At 68.3% G+C, this 17,814-nt stretch overlaps 1 protein-coding gene across 1 annotated transcript in view; it reads right to left on the minus strand.

Moving 5' to 3' along the window:
* The window catches only part of PLEC (plectin), a 45,164-nt gene that overhangs the window by 16,698 nt on the left and 10,652 nt on the right, over positions 1–17,814 (minus strand). Inside the window, exons 2-32 of the mRNA XM_081816689.1 lie at positions 16,970–17,031; positions 16,511–16,600; positions 15,557–15,634; positions 15,382–15,474; positions 14,395–14,561; positions 13,663–13,778; positions 13,478–13,584; positions 13,277–13,396; positions 13,100–13,195; positions 12,772–12,899; positions 12,428–12,521; positions 11,756–11,910; positions 11,367–11,676; positions 11,207–11,284; positions 10,967–11,128; positions 10,700–10,804; positions 10,445–10,540; positions 10,122–10,247; positions 8,860–9,012; positions 8,626–8,780; positions 8,417–8,543; positions 8,139–8,322; positions 7,856–8,013; positions 7,564–7,742; positions 6,392–6,530; positions 5,946–6,302; positions 5,779–5,862; positions 5,515–5,619; positions 5,317–5,415; positions 1,048–4,428; positions 7–963 (exon numbers count right to left, since the gene is read on the minus strand). Of these exons, the coding sequence (XP_081672815.1) occupies positions 7–963; positions 1,048–4,428; positions 5,317–5,415; positions 5,515–5,619; positions 5,779–5,862; positions 5,946–6,302; positions 6,392–6,530; positions 7,564–7,742; positions 7,856–8,013; positions 8,139–8,322; positions 8,417–8,543; positions 8,626–8,780; positions 8,860–9,012; positions 10,122–10,247; positions 10,445–10,540; positions 10,700–10,804; positions 10,967–11,128; positions 11,207–11,284; positions 11,367–11,676; positions 11,756–11,910; positions 12,428–12,521; positions 12,772–12,899; positions 13,100–13,195; positions 13,277–13,396; positions 13,478–13,584; positions 13,663–13,778; positions 14,395–14,561; positions 15,382–15,474; positions 15,557–15,634; positions 16,511–16,600; positions 16,970–17,031 (8,261 nt within the window). The remainder of the gene's footprint in view (positions 1–6; positions 964–1,047; positions 4,429–5,316; positions 5,416–5,514; positions 5,620–5,778; positions 5,863–5,945; positions 6,303–6,391; positions 6,531–7,563; positions 7,743–7,855; positions 8,014–8,138; positions 8,323–8,416; positions 8,544–8,625; positions 8,781–8,859; positions 9,013–10,121; positions 10,248–10,444; positions 10,541–10,699; positions 10,805–10,966; positions 11,129–11,206; positions 11,285–11,366; positions 11,677–11,755; positions 11,911–12,427; positions 12,522–12,771; positions 12,900–13,099; positions 13,196–13,276; positions 13,397–13,477; positions 13,585–13,662; positions 13,779–14,394; positions 14,562–15,381; positions 15,475–15,556; positions 15,635–16,510; positions 16,601–16,969; positions 17,032–17,814) is intronic.

The raw sequence follows: 17,814 nt of genomic DNA on the forward strand, positions 1-17,814 counted from the left end.
GAGGTCCTTCTTCATGGCCTGGAAGAGGGAGATCTGCTCCCCGGTGTAGGGGTCCTTGTAGCCGGTGACGGCGCGCTCGGCCGACAGAAGCTTGTGGTGCAGCTCGGGGCCCACCACGCCTTCCTTCACGGCCTCGTTGACCGTCAGCCGCCGATTCCGCACGGGGTCCAGGAGGAAGCCGGAGGCAGCCTGGGCCTCGAGCAGGATGAGCGCCGTGCCCGGGCTCAGCAGCTGCCGCTGGAGGGCCGCATAGACGCTCAGCTTCTCGTTGGTGGGCTTCAGCAGCAGCCCGGCGATGCCACTGCGGCCCCGCAGGTACCGGCGCACGTCCTCCCGCTGGGCAAGCTCAGCCACTGTTGTGTGGCCCTCGGCCAGCCGCTGCAGCTCCTCCGAGCTCAGGACGCCAACCTCCTGCAGCCGCTGGGCCGGCACCTTCCGCCGCAGCCCGTCAAACGCATGCTCGTGCTCCACCTCTGCGGCTGGGCCGTCAGGCGCGTCCCGGCCGTTGGGCAGGGCTTTGGCGGCCACGGCCTGCGAGGCAGCGATCTCCTCGGAATGCGCCACCGCGGCCCGGTGCTCCTCCTCCAGGCGCTGCAGCCGCTCGCGCAGCCGCCGGTTCTCCTCGGCCAGCAGCTTCTCCTGCTGCTGACGTTGCTGCTCCAGCTGCTGCAGCTCCTCCTGCTTGCGCCGCACGCCCTCCTCCGCGTCGCGCTGGCGCTGCAGGGCCTCCTCCATGCTGGCCACCAGCCACTGCCTCTCCTGTGCCATCTGCTGCTGCTGCCGCTGCTGCTCCTCGCGCAGCTGCTGCGCCTTGGCCACCTCGTCCTGGAACAGCTGCTCCAGCTTGGCCTTCTCCTGCTCGATGGAGTGCTCCCGCTGCAGCAGGCGGTCCTTCTCCGACAGGAAGCTCTGCTGCAGCGCCCGCGTCTCCTGCAGCAGCTGCTCCTGCTGCACCACCTGCATCTGGAGAGAGAGAGGGGGACAGTCAGGGACGCCGGGGGCCCCCACCCGGGCCCACCCACTTGCTCGTGGAGGGCAGGCCGGTACCTCCTCGGACTTCTGCTGCAGCAACGTGGCCTCCTCCTGGAGCTTCTCCTTCTCACGCTCCAGCTCAGCAATGGCCGCTCGGAGGCGCTCGGCGTCATGGTCGCTCTGCTGCCGCTGGACCTCAAGCGTGTGTACCAGCGTCACCTTCTCCTGCGTGGCGAGCTCAGTGCGGTGCAGCTTCTCGCCGATCTCCTCGGCCTGTCTGCGGAAGCGCTGGGCATCCTCCTCGGCACGGGCCTGCGCCTGGCTCATCTCGGCCACGCGAAGCTTGAGGCGCTCGGCCTCAGCGCTCATCTCCAGCTGCCGCTGCCGCTCCAGCTCCAAAGTCCGCTGGAAGCCCTGTGTCTCCTGCACCAGCTGCTGCGCCATCTGCTCCTTGTCCTCCTGCAGCTGCCGGGCCTGCTCCTGCGCGAGCTCCTTCTGCTGCTGCAGCAGCTCCGCCTCGGCCTTGAGGCGCGTGGCCTCCTGCACCGCCTGCATCTTCTCCTTGAGCATCTTTTCAGCCAGGGCCCGCTGTTGCGCCAGGTCCTCCTCGGCCAGCTGCCGCAGCCGGGCCGCCTCCTGGGCTGCCACGCTCAGCCGGGCCGCCTCCTCCGCAACCTGCTTCATCTTCTCGGCCTCCTCCTGCAGGAAGCGCTGGGTGTTGTCCTTGTCACGCAAGATGAGCGCACGGTTCTCCGCCTCGATGCGCGCCTTGAGCTTGCTCAGCTCCTCCATCTGCACGCGCACGGAGAAGAGCTCCTCCTCCACCTGGCTGCGCTGCCGGGCTGCCTCCATCACTTCCGCCTTGAGCCGCTGCAGCTCCTCGTCCAAGATGCCCTTCTGGTGGTCAGTCTCCTCCAGCTGCAGCCGCAGGGCGGTCAGTTCCTGCTCCACCTGTGCCTTCTGCCGCAGAGTCTGCTCCGCAAATTTCTTGTGCTTTTCCATCTCTGCGTCAGCCGCCTGCTTCTGCTTCAAAGCCGCCTGCTCGGCCTGTGCCCGCCGGGCCGCCTCCTGCTCCGCCTCCTTGCGCAGCTTCTCTGCGGCAGCCTGCGCCTGCGCCCGGGCCCGCGCCTGCTCTTCCGCCAACTGCTTCAGCCGCTCGGCCTCTTCCACCTGCTGCCGGGACTGAGCCGCCTCCACCTCGGCGCGCTCCCGGGCCTCCTCCGCCTCCTCGGCCGCCCGCCGCGCGGCCTCTGCCTCGCTGCGCAGCCGCTCCAGCATGCTCTGCTCCTGCTGGAGCGTCTGCTGCAGCTCCTGTTCCTTCTGCTGCACCGCAAAGGCGTGCGCCTTCTCCTCCGCCTGCAGCCGCTTCTGGGCGGCCTCCTGGGCCAGCTGCAGCTGCCGCGCCGACTCCTGCTCTGCCCGCTCGCGCAGGCGCCGCGCCTCCTCCACCTTGGCCTTGAGCCGCTCCACCTCCTCCAGCGCCAACTTGCGCTGCCGCGCGGCCTCCTCCTCCGCCACCAGGCTCTTCTGCACACGCTCCTCAGCCTCGCGGCGCCGCTGTTCCTCCTCGGCCGCCAGCTGCCGCTGCCGCGCAGCCTCCCGCTCAGCCTGCTCCTTGCTGCGCAGCGTGTCCTCAGCATTGCTGCGGATGCGCCCCAGCTCCAGCTCCAGCTCCGCCTTGCCGGCGGCCGCCTTCTCAAAGCTCGCCTTGAGGGCCAGGATCTCCTCCTCCACCTGCCGCCGCTGCCGCAGCGTGTCCTCCACCAGCCCCTTCTGCCGCTCCAGCTCGCTGTCGGACGCCTTACGCAGCTGCATCAGCCGCTCCTCGATGTCCGCCTTGTGCTGGGCCGCCTGCTCCTCCAGCCGCCGCCGCTGGAAGGCCTCGTCCTCCGCCAGCCGCCGCAGACGCTCGTTCTCCGCCTCCTTCTCCTTGAGTGCGATCTCTGCCTCGGTCTTGAGCCGCGTGGCCTCACTGATGGCGGCCAGCTTCTCGGCCAGCACCCGCTCCGCCTCCGCCCGCTGCCGCGCTGCGTCCTCCTCAGCCAGCTGCCGCTGCCGCTTGGTCTCCTCGGCCAGGGCGCGCAGGCGAGCGGCCTCCTCGGCCAACTCGCGGAAGCGGCTCGCCTCGGCCTCCAGCCTCTGCTTGGACTTCTCGCTGGTGGAGCGCGACTCCTCTTCGGCGCGCGCCTTGCTGGCCAGCAGCACCTCCATCTCCGCGCGCACCGTCGCCAGCTCCGCCTCCAGCTCCTGGCGCTTCTGCGCAGCCGCAGTCGCCTCGCGCTGCAGCCGCGCGAGCGCCTCCTCCAGGAGCTGGCGCTGCTGCTCCCCCTGCTCGGTGCCGGCCCGCAGCCGGATCAGCTCCTGCTCCGCCGCCAGGCGCTGCTGGGCGGTGCCCTCCGCCAGCTGCCGCTGCTTCTCCAGCTCCTGCTCGGCCAGCTCCCGCTGCCGCACGGCCTGCTCCTCCGCCTTGCCGCGGCGCCGGGCCTCGCGCTCCGCCTCCTCCTTCTGCTGCTCCGCCTCCGCCTGCGCCAGGCTTTTCTGCTGCGCCACCTCCTCCGCCTGCAGCCGCAGGCGCAGCGCCTCGTTGGCCTTCAGCCGCCAGCGCTCCAGCTCCCGCTCGGCCTCCTCCCGGGCGCGCTCCGCCTCGGCCTGCCGCTGCGCCTGCCGCGCGGCCTCCTCCCGCAGCTGCGCCACCGTCACGTGCTCTTCCTGCAGGGTGCGCTCCAGCTGCGCGGTCTTCTCCGCGAACGAGGCGCGCTTGCTCTGCAGCTCCACCTCGGCGCTGCGCTGCGCCGTCTCCAGGGCCACCTGCACCTGGCGTGCCCGCTCGGCCTCCGCCTGCCGGAGGCGCCGCTCCGCTTCCTCCGCCTGGAGCTGCAGCTCCTCCAGCGCCTGCAGGGCCCGCTGCTTTTCCCGGGCCGCCTCGGCCTCCGCCTTGACGCGCAGGGCCAGCTCGGCCTCCGCCTGTCGCTTGCGCTGGCTCTCGTCCTGCACCTGCCGCCGCAGGCGCTCCGCCTCCTCCTGCGCCTGCCGCTTCTGTGCCTCGGCCTCCTCAGCCCGCGCGCGTAGGGCCTGCAGCTCGCCCTCCGCCCCGCCGCGCTGGCGCTCGGTAGCCTCCAGCTGCAGGCGCACCACGCGGATCTCCTCCTCGATGCGCAGCCGGCTGCGTTCGGCCGCCTCCACCTGTCGGGCCTTCGCCTGGATCTCGGCCTCCGAGCTCTGCCGCAAGTGCTGCAGCTCCTCCTGAATGCTCCGCTTCTGCTGCTGCGCGTCCACCGCTGCCTCCTCCCGCCGCGCCACCTCCTCCTGCATGCGCTGCTGCAGCTCCTGGGCCTCGCGCTCGGCCTGCGCCTTCGCCTGGGCGTGCGCCTCGGCCAGCTGCCGCTGCTTCTCCAGCGCGGCCTCCACCTGGGCCAGCCGCTCCCGCTCCTCTGCCCGCTGCTGCTCAGCCAGCCTCTGTGGCCACGGCCGGGTGGGGGGGAGAGAACCGGAGAGAGCAGTGAGCGCGGAGCGGGCCGCGGGGCACGCAAAGGACACGGCACCACCACAGTTCACTCCGACAGCACGGGGCAGGGGACGGGGGCAGGGGACGACAGAGGTCACAGCCCGGCCGAAGGAGACAGCGTGCACCCGCCCAGGGCACTCAGGGCAGCGAGCGCAGCCTGGCCCCACCGTGCTCACCAGCCTGGGGAAGGAGGCCCAGGCGTCCTCCCCTCTTCCCGCAGACAGGCCATGGAGACAGACGGACAGGGAGAGAGAGAGAGAGCAAAGCAGGCAGTTTGCAGGGCTTGCGAGCCGCGCCCACCATCCAGCCCTGCCTGAGCCCCGCTGGGCACCTGCTGGCCTGGCTCACAGGGCCCCTCTCCCTGGCCTAGGCCCATTCCTGCAGCCCGGCGGGGCAGGGCGGGGCATCCGGCGTGAGGCAGCAGTGCAGCCCCAAGGGACTGCAAGCCCTGCAGAGAGGAGGCCACAGGTAGGCCAGACGGCGAGTCCACCAGGAAGCAGGAGGAACAGGACAGGGAGCCACCTGGGACCCTCCCTCCCCAGCTCCCATGATCTCCTACTCCTCAGCTCTTCCAGAGCAAGTGGCCGAGCGGAGAGGCTGCATGGAATCCCAAGGAGGAACACACATGAGAGAGCCAGGAGGACACCTGGTTGCGGCACGTGCCAACAGAGGAGAAAGAGGAGGTGCCAGCCACCGTGGGGAGAGCAGTGCAGTGCCAGGCCAAGGTGGGGCAGGCCGTGCTGCAGGGGAGGGGGCAGAGCTGGACTCGGTGGTCTCAGACAGGTTCCCGGGGGCGGGGGTGGGCAAGAGGACGACACTTCCACCCCAGCAGGCCATACCTCCTCCTCCTCCATGCGCCGCAGAGTCTCGCTGATGAACTTGATGTACTGACTTGTGAGTGTGGTCAGCTCGCTGTACCTCGTGCGCAGGTCTACGTACTGGGGGGTGGGAGGGAGGAGGCAGCCAGGGTCAGGCCTGCCTTGAGCCCTAGGGCCCACGCAGCCCACGCAGCCCAGCAGCCCCACCCCCGGCCCTACCTCCTGGATGATGCTCTCAGACCCAGACTGGACCTTGGGCTTCTTGGCTGGGGAGGCCACCGGTTCCAGCTGTGCCTTGTACGTGACCAGCTGGAGCTCGTAGTCCTGTGAAGACACGACAGTCGGTCACCAGCTTTGCGCCCCCCTCACCCTGCGCCTGAACGTGCCCCAGGCTTTCAACAGGGTGGCCCGGGCTCGGGGGCACCTCCTCTCGAGGAGAGAGGCCAGCCTCCATGAGGGTAGCAGGAAGCCCGGAAGCCTCACCTTGATGGCATTGATGTACTGCTTCGCAAGGCGCTGGCACTCCTCCACCTTCTCCCTTTGCCGCTCGATTTCCTCCAGCAGGGCCTGGGGGGGAGGGCGGTCAGCGGCCACAGGGCGCGCCCCCTCCGCCGCCCCTCCCACCCACCCGGGGCCCAGCCCGCACCCACCTTCTCCTGCCGCAGCTGCTCCCGCACAGCCTGGCTGTTGGCCAGAGGCACGGCCTGGATCTGCTCCTGCCGCTGCTTGGCGTCCTGCAGCCAGGAGTCCAGCAGGTCCGCGCTCTCACGGTAGTAACGAAGCTGGCGGCCCAGCTGTTCGAGCTCGCGCTGTCTCACATCCGTCTGGGCCAGCACGGCCTGCCAGCGCTCCAGCAGTGGGGCAACCCGCTCGCGCCAGCGTTCCACGTCCACGTCCCGCTCGCCGTGCTGCCGCTGTAGCCGCTCACCCACCTCCTGAGCCCCCCGCAGCTCGTCCCGCAGGGCGTCAAACACGGGCTGCTGTGCTTCTGCCTGGACCCGGAGTTTCTGCAGAGGCAGGTGCGGTCTCAGCCCCAGGGCCCCGCCTCTGACCCCCGAGCCCCCGCCCTCACGGCGAGGCCCCGGCCCCGCAGTACCTTCAATGCAGCCTTGGTAGCCTCAAGCTCTGGGAGGGTGGCAGGCACGGCCTGGGCCTCCTTGAGCTGCTCCTCGTGTGCCTTGAGCACTTCCTCCGCCCCCTGTGTGCTGCGGATCACCAGACTGATGGTCTTGAGCCTGCGGGGAGAACGGGACTCAGCACGGGGGTGAGCAACACCAAGTCCCATGCAAGGAACCAGAACCCTGGTAGTCAGCTGATCCCTGCGGTCACGGGCGTCAGGGAGAACAGAAGCCTCGGGGAGAGGGTGGTTGGGGACCTCTGGGACCCAGGGACACTTCAGCTCTGGACTGAGTCCTGGAGACAGCTGTGCTGTCCAGAGAAACAGCAGAAGAGATCCCCAGTCTGCCACCCCTGGAGCCTGGGAGAAGCTCTCAGCCTTTCAGGCCTGAGACTGGGTAAGGGGTGACACCATGAACCAGATGATGACATTCCTGACATATCTGGCTTTGTAAAGAAAGCATGGCTAACACTTGGATGTGCTGTTTACACCCCAGACATTATAGAAGAACCGTGGGCCCTCAGAGCCCAGTCGGTGATGAGACTAAGGGAAGCGGTAGAGAATGGCACATAATCCTTCCAAAAGAGAGTCTGAACCATGTGAACGTACGTGCTGTAGGTGGTTGGCAACGGGCCCGTAGAGGAAGGGGCCTGGGAAGGGTTGCATTTCCCCAGGGACACATGGAAACAAGCACGGACTGGTGGGGGGGAATTGCTGGCCCCCTGAAAAGACCTCAGCCTCAGGTCTGCTCATCCCCTGCCCTACCGCCTGCCTACCCCCTGCAGCTCCTCATGCCCACTCTCCACCAAGAAATGCCCCCCCAACCCCGGCCAAGCCCTTTGTCTGAACCTCACTGGCCATGGGCCACTCCCTCTTCTGGTGTTCCTCACCCAGCTCCTCCTCGGTCTCCTTCCCCTGCCTGCACACCCCCAGGCAATCCTCCCACCTTCAGGGCACATCAGGGCTGACCCCTCTGGCCACATCCACAACCACCACCCTGGTCCACACCCACCTCTTGGCCAGACCGCTCAGCAGACCCCTCCTCCTGGCCCCCATCAGCCTGTCCTCCACCAGCACACAGCGGTCAGGCCCCCCTCCGCTCAGAACCTTCCCACCGTCGCGGCTCCCCGGCCACCCGCAGGTGCACTCACTTCTCCAGGTAGATCGCAGACAGGCTGCGGACCTGCTCCAGCTTGCCCAGGGTCAGCTCCAGCTCTGAGCGCAGAGTCGGGGCAGCGGGTGACGGCTCGGGCAGGGCCAGGACCTTCTCGGCCTCAGCAGAGAGCCGGGCGACACCCTTGCCCAGGCCCTCCACCTCAGCTTGTGCTTTCTGAGGAGAAACCGAGTAGGGGACAAGCTTACTTCGGGAGCCCTGCACCCAGCACCCCAGGAAGGCTGGGGAGGGCGGGCCGGGGAGGGCGGTGGGGCTGGGCGGGTGCCTGCCTGCTGCTCGGCAATGCGCTGCGCACACTCCCGCGCAGGCTCTTTCTCTAGCGGCAGTCGCAGGCGATGCACGGTGCGGGTCTCGCAGGCCTCCAGCTGCAGCCGGATGTCCTTGAGCTCGGAGATGCATTGCTGACAGCGGGACTCCTCCTGCGCACCTGCAGACACATCCTGCTCACGGGGCTGCCTGCCACTGCCCCCCCCCCCCGGCCTGCCCAGGGCCCCTCCCCACCCTGGGCCTGCCTGCCGCCGCCCCCCCACCCGGGGTCTGCCTGCCACCTACCTTGCTCCATGCTCTGCAGCAGCTGCTGGTAATGGCGGCTGCAGCTGCCGTACTCGCGCTCAGCCTGCAGCCGGTCCTCAGGCCCGAAGCCGCCGGCGTCCTGACTGTCCCGCAGGAAGGCCTGGTAGTGAAGCTCCAGGCTGCGCATGGCTTGCCGCTGCTCCTCTGGCTTCAATGTCCGGAACTGCGGGCGGCACTCAGGGCTGAGCATGGGCAAGGGGCGCCCGGCCCACGAGAGGCCCCCCATCCCCAGCGCAGCCCCCTGCGGTAAGTCCTACCGTGACCAGGGACCAGGAGCGGATGAGCTGCATGTCACGGCTGAGGCTCTGCCAGGCCAGGAGACTCTTCATGTCCACGTGCAGCTGATGCCACAGGACGACCAGGGCCTGGTGCTGGGCCTCCAGCCTGGCAGGTCAGCGGCACGGTCAGAGGTGTTGGGGCACGAGCCCACAGCACCCACTCCAGCTGCCAGCCCCGGACTACCCACCTGGTGACGGCCTCCTGGGCCTCCTGGTTGGGCGGGGGCACAAGGAAGCACACGGAAGGCACGGCGGCCTCACTGCTGGAGCTGCTGAGCACCTTCCAGTGGGATGGCTGTGCGGGGCCCAGCAGCTGACACTCGTCCCCCTTGTGCACGGTCACCTACGGCAGCCGGAGTGGTCACAGAGCGGCCAGGCCCCGTCCCCACCCAGGGTGCCGGTCCACTCAGCCTGGCCCTCACCTCCACCTGCTTGTAGTCACACACAGCCAGCAGCAGTACGCGACCCCGCACGGGGTGGGCTTGGTTTCGGGGCTTCAGCTGCACGATGGCCTTGGCCCGCTTGGCCAGGCCTGAGAGGTGTGCCCTGTACTCGTTCAGTCGGTCCTTCTCATCCTGCCAGGGAAAGGAGGCTCAGAAACCACGGTCCAACGCCCAGACGCCATGTGCCTAGATGAGGTCCTACGAAGACCCACACTCCTGCCCCAGGCAATGAGCAAGCCCCCTGGTACCCCGCCTCTGGCCCAAGATCAAGGGGACCCTCCTGCTGCCCCTGGGGCACAATGGGACTGGGCACTGGGAAGCAGGAGGTGTGACCGGGGCAGCAACCCAGGGCTTAGCCCCCAACTGATCCCACTGACCCTCCTTTCTTCCTGGCCCAGACTAAGCGCTCCCCGCCCCCCAGGGCCCCTGTACCCCCCAGGAGAGCAGCCCCAGCTGCGCTCTTGGCCACACGATGTCCTCTCCCCTCCACTGTCCTCCTCCCGCTGAAGGTCATCCATCTCCTCCCGTCTTGCCTCTCCAAGGGGCCAAACCCCAGTAAGGATTGTCAGAGGTTGCAGTCAGTCTACCCTGAAACTGCCTGCATCTCTCATGCCTCCCCCAGACCGGCTCTCCAGCCTTCACTGCCCCCGCTCCTGCCCCCAGGGGCCCCCAGCCAGCACTCCCGCCAAGCCCTCCCCTGCCCCAGGGCACACGGGCGCCAGACCCAGCTGCCTCTCTGCCCTATGCAGCCCTTCGGACTGTGCCCGCCCCACACACAGGCCCGAGATGCCACCGGGCGGAGTGCGCGGGCCAGCAGCGGGGGGGGGCAGGCCCGGGGCTTGCTCTGGGGGTGCCAGCAGCTCCGGTGTCCAGAGCTCACGTCCGCTCTGGCAGCCACCCGCCCCTACTCCAGGACCCCGCCACTGACCTCGCAGCTCCCCCACAGCCCTGTCCCACGGTGCTGACTGACCCCCGTCACATCTTCCCCAGCATCCCGACCCCTCTCATCGCTGTGTCTCCACCCCCAGAGGGACCGTCACGAAGCAGCTGCGCAGTCCAGACGCCGCGCCAGCTCCTCCTGGCTCCCGGTTGGCCCTGCAACCCCACCACTGCCACACCCGCCCCTGCCTGGGCCAGTCCATCCCGGGATCCGATGGCCACCTGCCCTCATCCCTGCAGGCCGCAGTGCCCCTCTCGTTACTGTAGAGCCCTGGGCCGGCTGAGGCCTGCAGTCCACTCACCTGGGCGTCCTGCAGCAGGTCCTCCAGACGCGTGATGGTGATGGTGTGGTCACAGGTGTACTTCCTGCGGAGGGTCTCCTGCAGCTTCCGGAGCTGCTCCTCAGTCTCCCTCACGTCCGAGAAGAACTGGGAAGTCAGAAGGGGTCACAGGGGGCCGGTGGGCCCCAGGCTGCAGAGGGTTCTGACACGAGCTCCACGGGATGGTGCAGAAACCACTCAGCCCTGTGCAAGGGGACACAGGGAGGGGCCTTGCACCCCCAGGAGCGGCCCGGGGCTCCTCAGCGGTGCTGCGGCCGAGCCGGGGGGAGGAGCCCAGTTCTCACCTGGAAATAGGCTGTGTTCTCCTTCAGGTGCGCCTCGATGCAACAACACAGCTGAAGCATCCAGCTCCACTGGGTCTGCAGGGCTGCCTGGAAGGACTGCACACCCCGTCGCCCTTCTCAGGCTCCCGGCCAGCCACGGGGGTCCCCGGGCGGTCCCCCACATTCTGCCCACCCCCCATGGCCACTGGGGTCCCCGGGCGGTCCCCCACATTCTGCCCGCCCCCCACGGCCACGAGGGGCCCCGGCCCACCCCACCTCCACTGTAGGCCGAGCAGGGTGCCCCTCCCGGAGCAGCCGATCACCGGTGCTCTGAATCTCCTTGATTTTCTTCTCCTTCAGCTCCAGATCACGCATCAGGGCCTGACACGGAGGCAGCGGGGCTCAGGAATGGTGTCGGGGCCACACCAGGGTCCATCAGTCTCCCATAAGCACCCCCCCAAGGCTCCCGGTGGGAGACCAGCCAGCACCCTGAGGCCCAATGGGGGCAGGACAGTCCTGGAAGACTCCGGAAGGCGGCCTCACCGAGTAGCTCTCCTTCTTGGCGGCCATGTTGGAGTTGTGCTCCCCCCAGTCGAAGCCCACCTCCTCCTCCTCCTTCTCACTGAGCCACATCAGCTCCTTGGTGGCGGCGGCCACAAAGCCGTGCAGGCTCTCCAGGGACCGGAGCCGGGCCTTGGAGGAGTTCTGCAGGAAGACAGGAACTCTCTCAGCCCATCCCGCCCCTAGGCCCCTACCCCCAGCCCAGCCGCGGCCAGCACTCACCAGGAGCTTGGCGTACTGCAGGTCCAGCCGGCCCAGGCAGTCTCTGTAGGCGCCCCGGGGGGCCGGGGCGAGCTGGCCCTGTGGGAGATGGAAGGCGTGGCACCTGCCGCAGCCAGGGTCCGCCCCCCACCCCCACCCCTGCCTCAGGGTGCCCACGCACCTCATCAGCTCGTGCCCGCTCAATCTTGGCCCGGAACTCCTCGATGGACTGGTGCAGGCCCCGGTGGCTGCCCAGCTGGGCCTCCACACTGGGCAGGTCCCCGCCCCACTCGGCACTGTCCACCCGCCGCTGGTTCTCCTCCACCCAGGCCAGCAGGTCCTGTAGGTAGCGCAGCGTGGCGTCCTCAAGCTCGGGGCGCCTCTGCGTGGTCTGCACCGACACCTGGGTCACGGGGGCAGCTACACCTGCCTTCAGCCGGAGGTTGTACTCGGTCCGGATGGCCACCAGACGTTCATGCAGGCGGTACACCCTGCGGGCGGTAGGGGGCGTTGGAGGCATGAGCTGGGATGTGGCTGCGTCGAGACCCCCCAGCAAGGGGCGTGGCCCACCTGCGGTACATCTGCTCTCCCTGTGGGTGCCGCCCATCCTTGAGCGTCTGCACGTCGTTGAACAGCATCCGGATCATGCCATCTGCCTTGTCCAGGTCCCGCTCCACCTCGGCTGCCCGCTGGGGCGCCTTGCTTGCAGCCAGCAGTCTGACATCCTGCAGGGGGGTACCCACAACTTAGGGCCTGCAGGGGGGCTGCCTCGAGAGCCCCGGCCCATCCTCTGCCCCAGCCCCACCCTGCCCAAGGTCCTGATACGCACTTCTGGCCAGATCACCAGCCCCTGGCTCTCTAGGGGAACTCTGCCAGGTCTAAGGGCCAGAACCCCCAGGGCTTCCTCCACAGGTTCCTGTGCCCCATCCTCCTCCACCAAGCTCCTGCCCAGGCTCAAAGCCCCGCCCCTGCTGGGCCCTATGGGTGTGGGGCCCTCCCCACCCACCCTCTCTGGCCAGCAAGCCTCTCGGGCCTGGAGCTGGGAACAGTGGCCTCCTGTATGTCCTGCCTGGCGCCCGGAAACCAGTTCTGCCCAAATGAATCGATCAGAGCTGGCGGCACACCAGGAGAGGGGCTGGGGCCTGCTCTCCACCCACCGGCCACAGGGCGCGGCGGGCTCCCGGCTCTTCCCGCCTCCTTGCCGCCTCCCTGCCCAGTGGCCCTGCTCGCCCCTCCCCTCACCGACTGCAGCAGGGCGTCAGCGTGGTTCAGCTGCTCCTCGCACAGCCCAGCCTCCATCTGGAGTTTGCTCACGATGCGCTGAAGACACTCCAGCCTGCAGCTCACAGCACCCGCGGGAGCCGCGGTGAGTGGGGTCTGCCCGCCAGGCGTGGGGCTCCAGAATATATACCCCTCCTGCCGCGGCCTCCGGGGCCGCCTGCGGCCCACAGTGGAACTGGCCCCAGTGTGGGATTCCCAGCCTGGGGGGTGGTTTCCTCCCCAGGCAGTGACTCACCCTCGGGTGGCTTCCCGCTGCCACGGGGCCCCACCCCACAACTGCCTCCCCCAGCCCTGCACCCACCCACCTCTCAAACTCGCTGCGGAGCTGCTTCTCCCGCTCCAGAATGGCCACGTGCAGCTTGCCCCACTCCTTCTCCACGTCCAGCGGGTGGTAACCGGGCGGCATCTTGAGCTGGCCTGCTTGCACCGCACCCTGTGGGCAGGGGCCGAGCTCAGAGGGGGAGGCAAGCCACCCAGGCCCCCCAGCCGCCCAACCTGGAACAGCCCCGGTTCCAGACGCTCAGCCACGAGGCCATGCCGGCTTGCTAAAGAGGGCCCCCAGGCTCCAGGCCGTGGACAGCCTCACTCACCTCTGCAATGGCCCCCGTCCCCTCTGTCTAGGACCCCCCTCACCTCCAGGGACTGGTGGATGCCCTTGGACCGGTTCTTGTCCGCCTCCTTGGCCGGAAGCTCCGTCTCCTTAAACTTCAGGAACTGGCACCACAAAATCTGCAGAGAACCAGGTGTGAGCCGCCAGACCAGGCCTGGGCCGCACGGGGCGCGGGAGCTGGGGCGAGAGGCCAGGCCCACCTCAATCTCCTCAAAGCTGGCAGGGAACCTGCGCTCCTCGAAGGCCGCCGTGTGGTGCCGGATCCACTGCAGCAGCAGGACCACCAGCTCCCGGTACTCCTGCCAGCGCAGCTGCAGCTCCTGCAGGTGGCCAGGCGGGCGTGAGGGGCCGCCGTCCAGCCATCCGGCCCCCTGGCCCCCCGGCCGCCAGCCACCACTCACGTTGGCCTTCACGCCGTCCTGCACGTCAGGCACTCGGGGCATAGCGTCGTACAGGGAGGAGACGTAGGTGATGATGGACTTCTCGTCGGGCTGAGGGACGTCCACGTCTGCGGGGAGGGGCCGGCATCAGAGGCGCCCAGCGAGGGGCAGCGGAGGGGCACGGGGAGGGGGGACGGGGCACGCACCCTCAGGGTCCAGGAGCCGTGTCACCCCCAGGTCCCGTTCCGCCACAGAGAAGGCCTGGTCCAGGTTCTCCAGGTTGGTCTGACGATACACCTTGTTCATATCGATGAGCACGGGCCTGTGGGCAGAGGGGCGGAGGGACAGCGAGGCCCAGGGGGCAGCTCAGCATGGGGACAGGGACATAGCTTCCTCCACCTGCAAACACCCTGAAAACCACACCACCCAGTGCTAGCGCCCAATACTGCCCACCAATGTGACCCCGCGTTCGGACGCTGTATACTTTGGACCTCATCCCCTGGCGCTCAAGGGGCCTACACGGGGCACAGACGCAGGCTGGAATACCCCCAGTAGAGGCTACCAGTCCGCGTAGGATTCCTGCAGCTGCCCTGGCCACCAGGCCCCAGCTGGGTGGGGGCAAAGCTCCACTGGGAGCCGTTCCCACCGTGGCCTGGCCACCCCAGCCCCTTCTGGGGCATCCATGTGGGGGCTGAGGCTCCCGGCTCTGAGAGCCAACAGCCCCTGGCCACCCGGCCTCAAGGAAGCCAGCGAAGCTCCTGGAAAGGCCCTGGGCGAAGGAGGGCGGGCTGAGGGGGGGCTGGGCCTGCCTGCACCCTTCCAGAGGGGGGGCCAGCACAGGCACTCGTCCGGGCACATGCCCCTCCCGCCGCCGTCCCTGCCCCAGCTTGTTGGAAGCCGCCTGGCTGAGGTGCTCCGGGGCGCCCCGGGCCACGTACTTGTGCCGGTGAATGATGGCGTTGAAGAGACGGCCGTCCCGCCAGCTGGACGTGAAGTTGTCGCAGCGCAGGCCGTGGTAACCCTCCACCATGCGCTGGGACCACAGCAGGAGCTTCTCCTTGGCCGTCATGTCCTCCGACTGCCCGCTCACCTGGATGTCGGAGATCTGCCCCATGCAGCGGGCAGGCGCTCAGCCACAGCCACGCGCCCGGCCCGGTGCCCACCACCTGTCATGAGTCCACGCCAGGGTGCGGGGTGCACAGGAGCCCCCGGGGCCAGCTGAGGCAGGGTGAGGCCTCCAGGGGTCCTTCCTCCGTCAGCACCACAGCCCGGGCCACTCTCGCCGGCAGGTGCCATGGAATAAGTGAGCGCGCCAGTCCCCGCTACCGTTCTATGGTGGGCACCATGGACGCCTCCCTGAGTTGCCAGAGGTGGGCCGGAGGAGGGCAGCTGTGGGCACCAGCGCCTGCCCAGAAGCCGCAGGCCTAGGAAAGGCTGTCCCAGCAGGGGTGGGGGCCAGGTCGGCCCCTCTCTGGCTGCGGGACGGGGGTGGGCATGGTCTGGCTGGCGGCCTGCCTGTCCCCGACTGTCTGTCTGTCTGTCTGTCTGTCAGCCTGCCAGCCTATGTGACTCAGCTGCCGTGCCAGCCAGGCTCTGCCTGCTCAGCTCTTAGATTTGTGGCTTCCTGTGCGGCCGGGGCGGGCAGTGGATGAGTCAGCCAGTGCAGCGGGTGCTTCTCTACAGCCCTCCCGGGGCAGGAGGCTGCACGGCACACAGAGAATGCATTCCTGTGCGGGGAGGCTCTTGGGGCCCTGCCCAGCCAGGCCTGAGAGAGAGACCTGAGCCCTCAGGCCAGGCAGCTAGCACAGGGCGCAGGCACCATCCAGGCGGGGGCCGGCAGGATGGTCCCACGGGGCCAGGACGACAAGGGCCCCGGCTCCCGGGCCACAGCCCCAGTCAGATGGCCGGCCGGCCCTGGACTCTACCTGGAAGTGCAGGATGATCGTCCAGATCAGGCCGAGGGTCAGCTTGGGGTTGCCATCGGCGATGTCATCGTTCCGGATGTTCACCAACTTCACCTGTGAGCAAACTCCCCTGAGCCTCACCTGCGGCCACCTGGGGAAGGGGGCCCTCGGCCAGAGGCCAGCCCGGCAGTCTCACCTGGCGGTGTCGGAGGTAGTCCAGGGCAATCTGAACGTTCTGCAGCTTGTGGAAGCGCATCCTCCCCTTCTCCCGGGGCTGTGGAGAGGCCCAGCCAGTCAGTACCCCTGGGGCAGAGGCACAGTCCCACCTCCAGCTGCGGCCCCTGCCTGCCCTCAGAATCCCCAGGGCATCTGGGCTAACTGAACCAACCGAGGCTCTTCCCATGTCCCCGCTTCACCCTCCCCAGCTAGAAAAGGGGGGCCACTGGCCCAAGGGCCAGGCCCAGCAGGGCCTTTGGAAGTCCAGCAGCCAGGCCCAGGCTGTGGGAAGGAAGGAAGGGGTGGGAGGGGACAATAGCCAGGAAGCCGCGGGTGGAGGACACTGGGGGAGGGGTCCTCCTGGACGGCGGCGGCAGCCCTGGTGGGTCCCAGACCCAGCCCTGGGCATTGCAACAGGCCGGACCTCAGGCAGCTGGATGCACAGCCATCTGCCTGCCCAAGCGCCAGGCACAGGTGGGTCCAGGCTGACCACCAGCCCCAGGTGAGCCGGGCTCCCAGTCTCGGGGAGCCCACGCGCTGCTGTAGCCAGCACGCACAACCACTCACCAGGCGCGAGCTCCTGATTACGTCCCGCTCTCTTGGCTGCCCGGCCAGAGCAGGGCATAGGGTAAAGGGCAGAGGCCAAGGTTCACAGTCCAAGCAGCAGAGAAACCAAAGCAGAGCAGAGCGTGAGGTTACCGTGTCAGGGCTCTGACACAGAGAGCAGCAGGGCCGCGAGCCCGCGGCACGGGGGACGGGCCACTCCCAGGCTGGGCCCAACACTCCAGGCCGGGAGACACAGGAGGGGCCAAGGCCAGGCTGGACGTGGGTGAAGTGGGCGTGTGGGAAAGCCCCAAGAAAGGAAGGCAGACAGGGGTATCCGGGTGAAAGGCAGGCGGGGCCCCAGAGGGGGCAGGTGGGCGGGTACACGCACCAGGCTGTCCCCGGAGAGCACCTCCAGCAGGGAGATGAGATTGTGGCCATCGCGGAGGTCTTCATACAGGTCACTGATGTGTCTCTGGGCCTGTGGGGACAGAGGTACTGGGCTGCTGCACGTCCCCCACAGCCCCAACGGGCCCTGGCGGGGGGACAGGCCCTGACCCAGAACATGCCCCACCCCCACGGAGACACCTACCTCTGCCCTCCAGTGCTAGAGGAGAGCAGGAGAGGCCGAAGGAGGAGGAGGAGGAGGAGGAGGAGGAGGAGGGGGAGGAAGGCAGGAGCAGCGTGGGGGAGGCAGGGAGAAGAGAGAGAATAACAGGTTTCAGAGATGAAAAGTGAGCCCCCAGGCCAACAGTAGAAGCAGCCTTTGTTCGGCTGGAGGGCCAGGGGCACCCTCCTCCACCCCATGACCCTGCACACGCATGCACACGCATGCACACACGCCACCAACCTTGATGAGGTGTTTGTTGACCCACTTGGTGAAGGTTTTCTTCTGCACACGATCCCGTTCATCTGGGACAGACAAAGCCAGGTGACCTGAGGCCGGGGAGCAGCCACAGGGGCCTCCAGGAGGTGACCACCATGCGGACATGGTGGGTAGCACCTGAAGAGCGCCTCAGAATCATTCAGGGAGACCCAGCGCCCGCCCCTGCGGGGGGCTCAGGGGTGCCAGGCACACAGGTGTCACGGCTCACTCCCCTACTGTCTCCCTCTGGAGATGGGAGGGTCCAGAGCCTGCGGCCCCACCCAAAACCCAGAGAGTACGGTTGTGGCTGGCCCCACCCCCCCACACACTGCCTGGGGAGACCTGGGCAGAAAGGTTCCCAGCCAGGACCCGGGTCAAGGGTGGGGCGAGGGGAAAGCTGTACCGTCCCAACAGGGCAGCGGGCTTCCCCGGGGCGCAGAGCGCCCCCACCCACCACAGCCCTATACTCAAGATCCAGCGGCTAGTGCCAGCCTTGCCAACATGGGCCAGCCCTCTCCATGCTGGGCACCAGTGGCTGCCCACCCCCACCCCAGCTCCGCACCCGGGCCCCGGCGCAGTGCTCACGCGGCCCGTGGCCCTACCCGTCTCAGACTCTGTCCCTACCTTCAGACCCTTGAAGCGGGGCCCCACCCCCACCCGGATCCAGGCTTCCTGGGGCAGGAAGTGAGCCCTGCCTGGCGGGGAGTGCCCACTACCTTTCTTGCCCTCCGAGGCCCTGAGCACTGCCAGGTAGAGGTTGTCCTCCGAGCTGGTTCTCTTGTGGCCCAGGCTCTCGGGCTCAGGCACACGGAGCCGGTGCCGAGACATGG

Source organism: Leptonychotes weddellii, chromosome 4, assembly GCF_054177405.1.
Source record: "Leptonychotes weddellii isolate Sample4059 chromosome 4, ASM5417740v2, whole genome shotgun sequence".
NCBI lineage: Eukaryota > Metazoa > Chordata > Mammalia > Carnivora > Phocidae > Leptonychotes > Leptonychotes weddellii.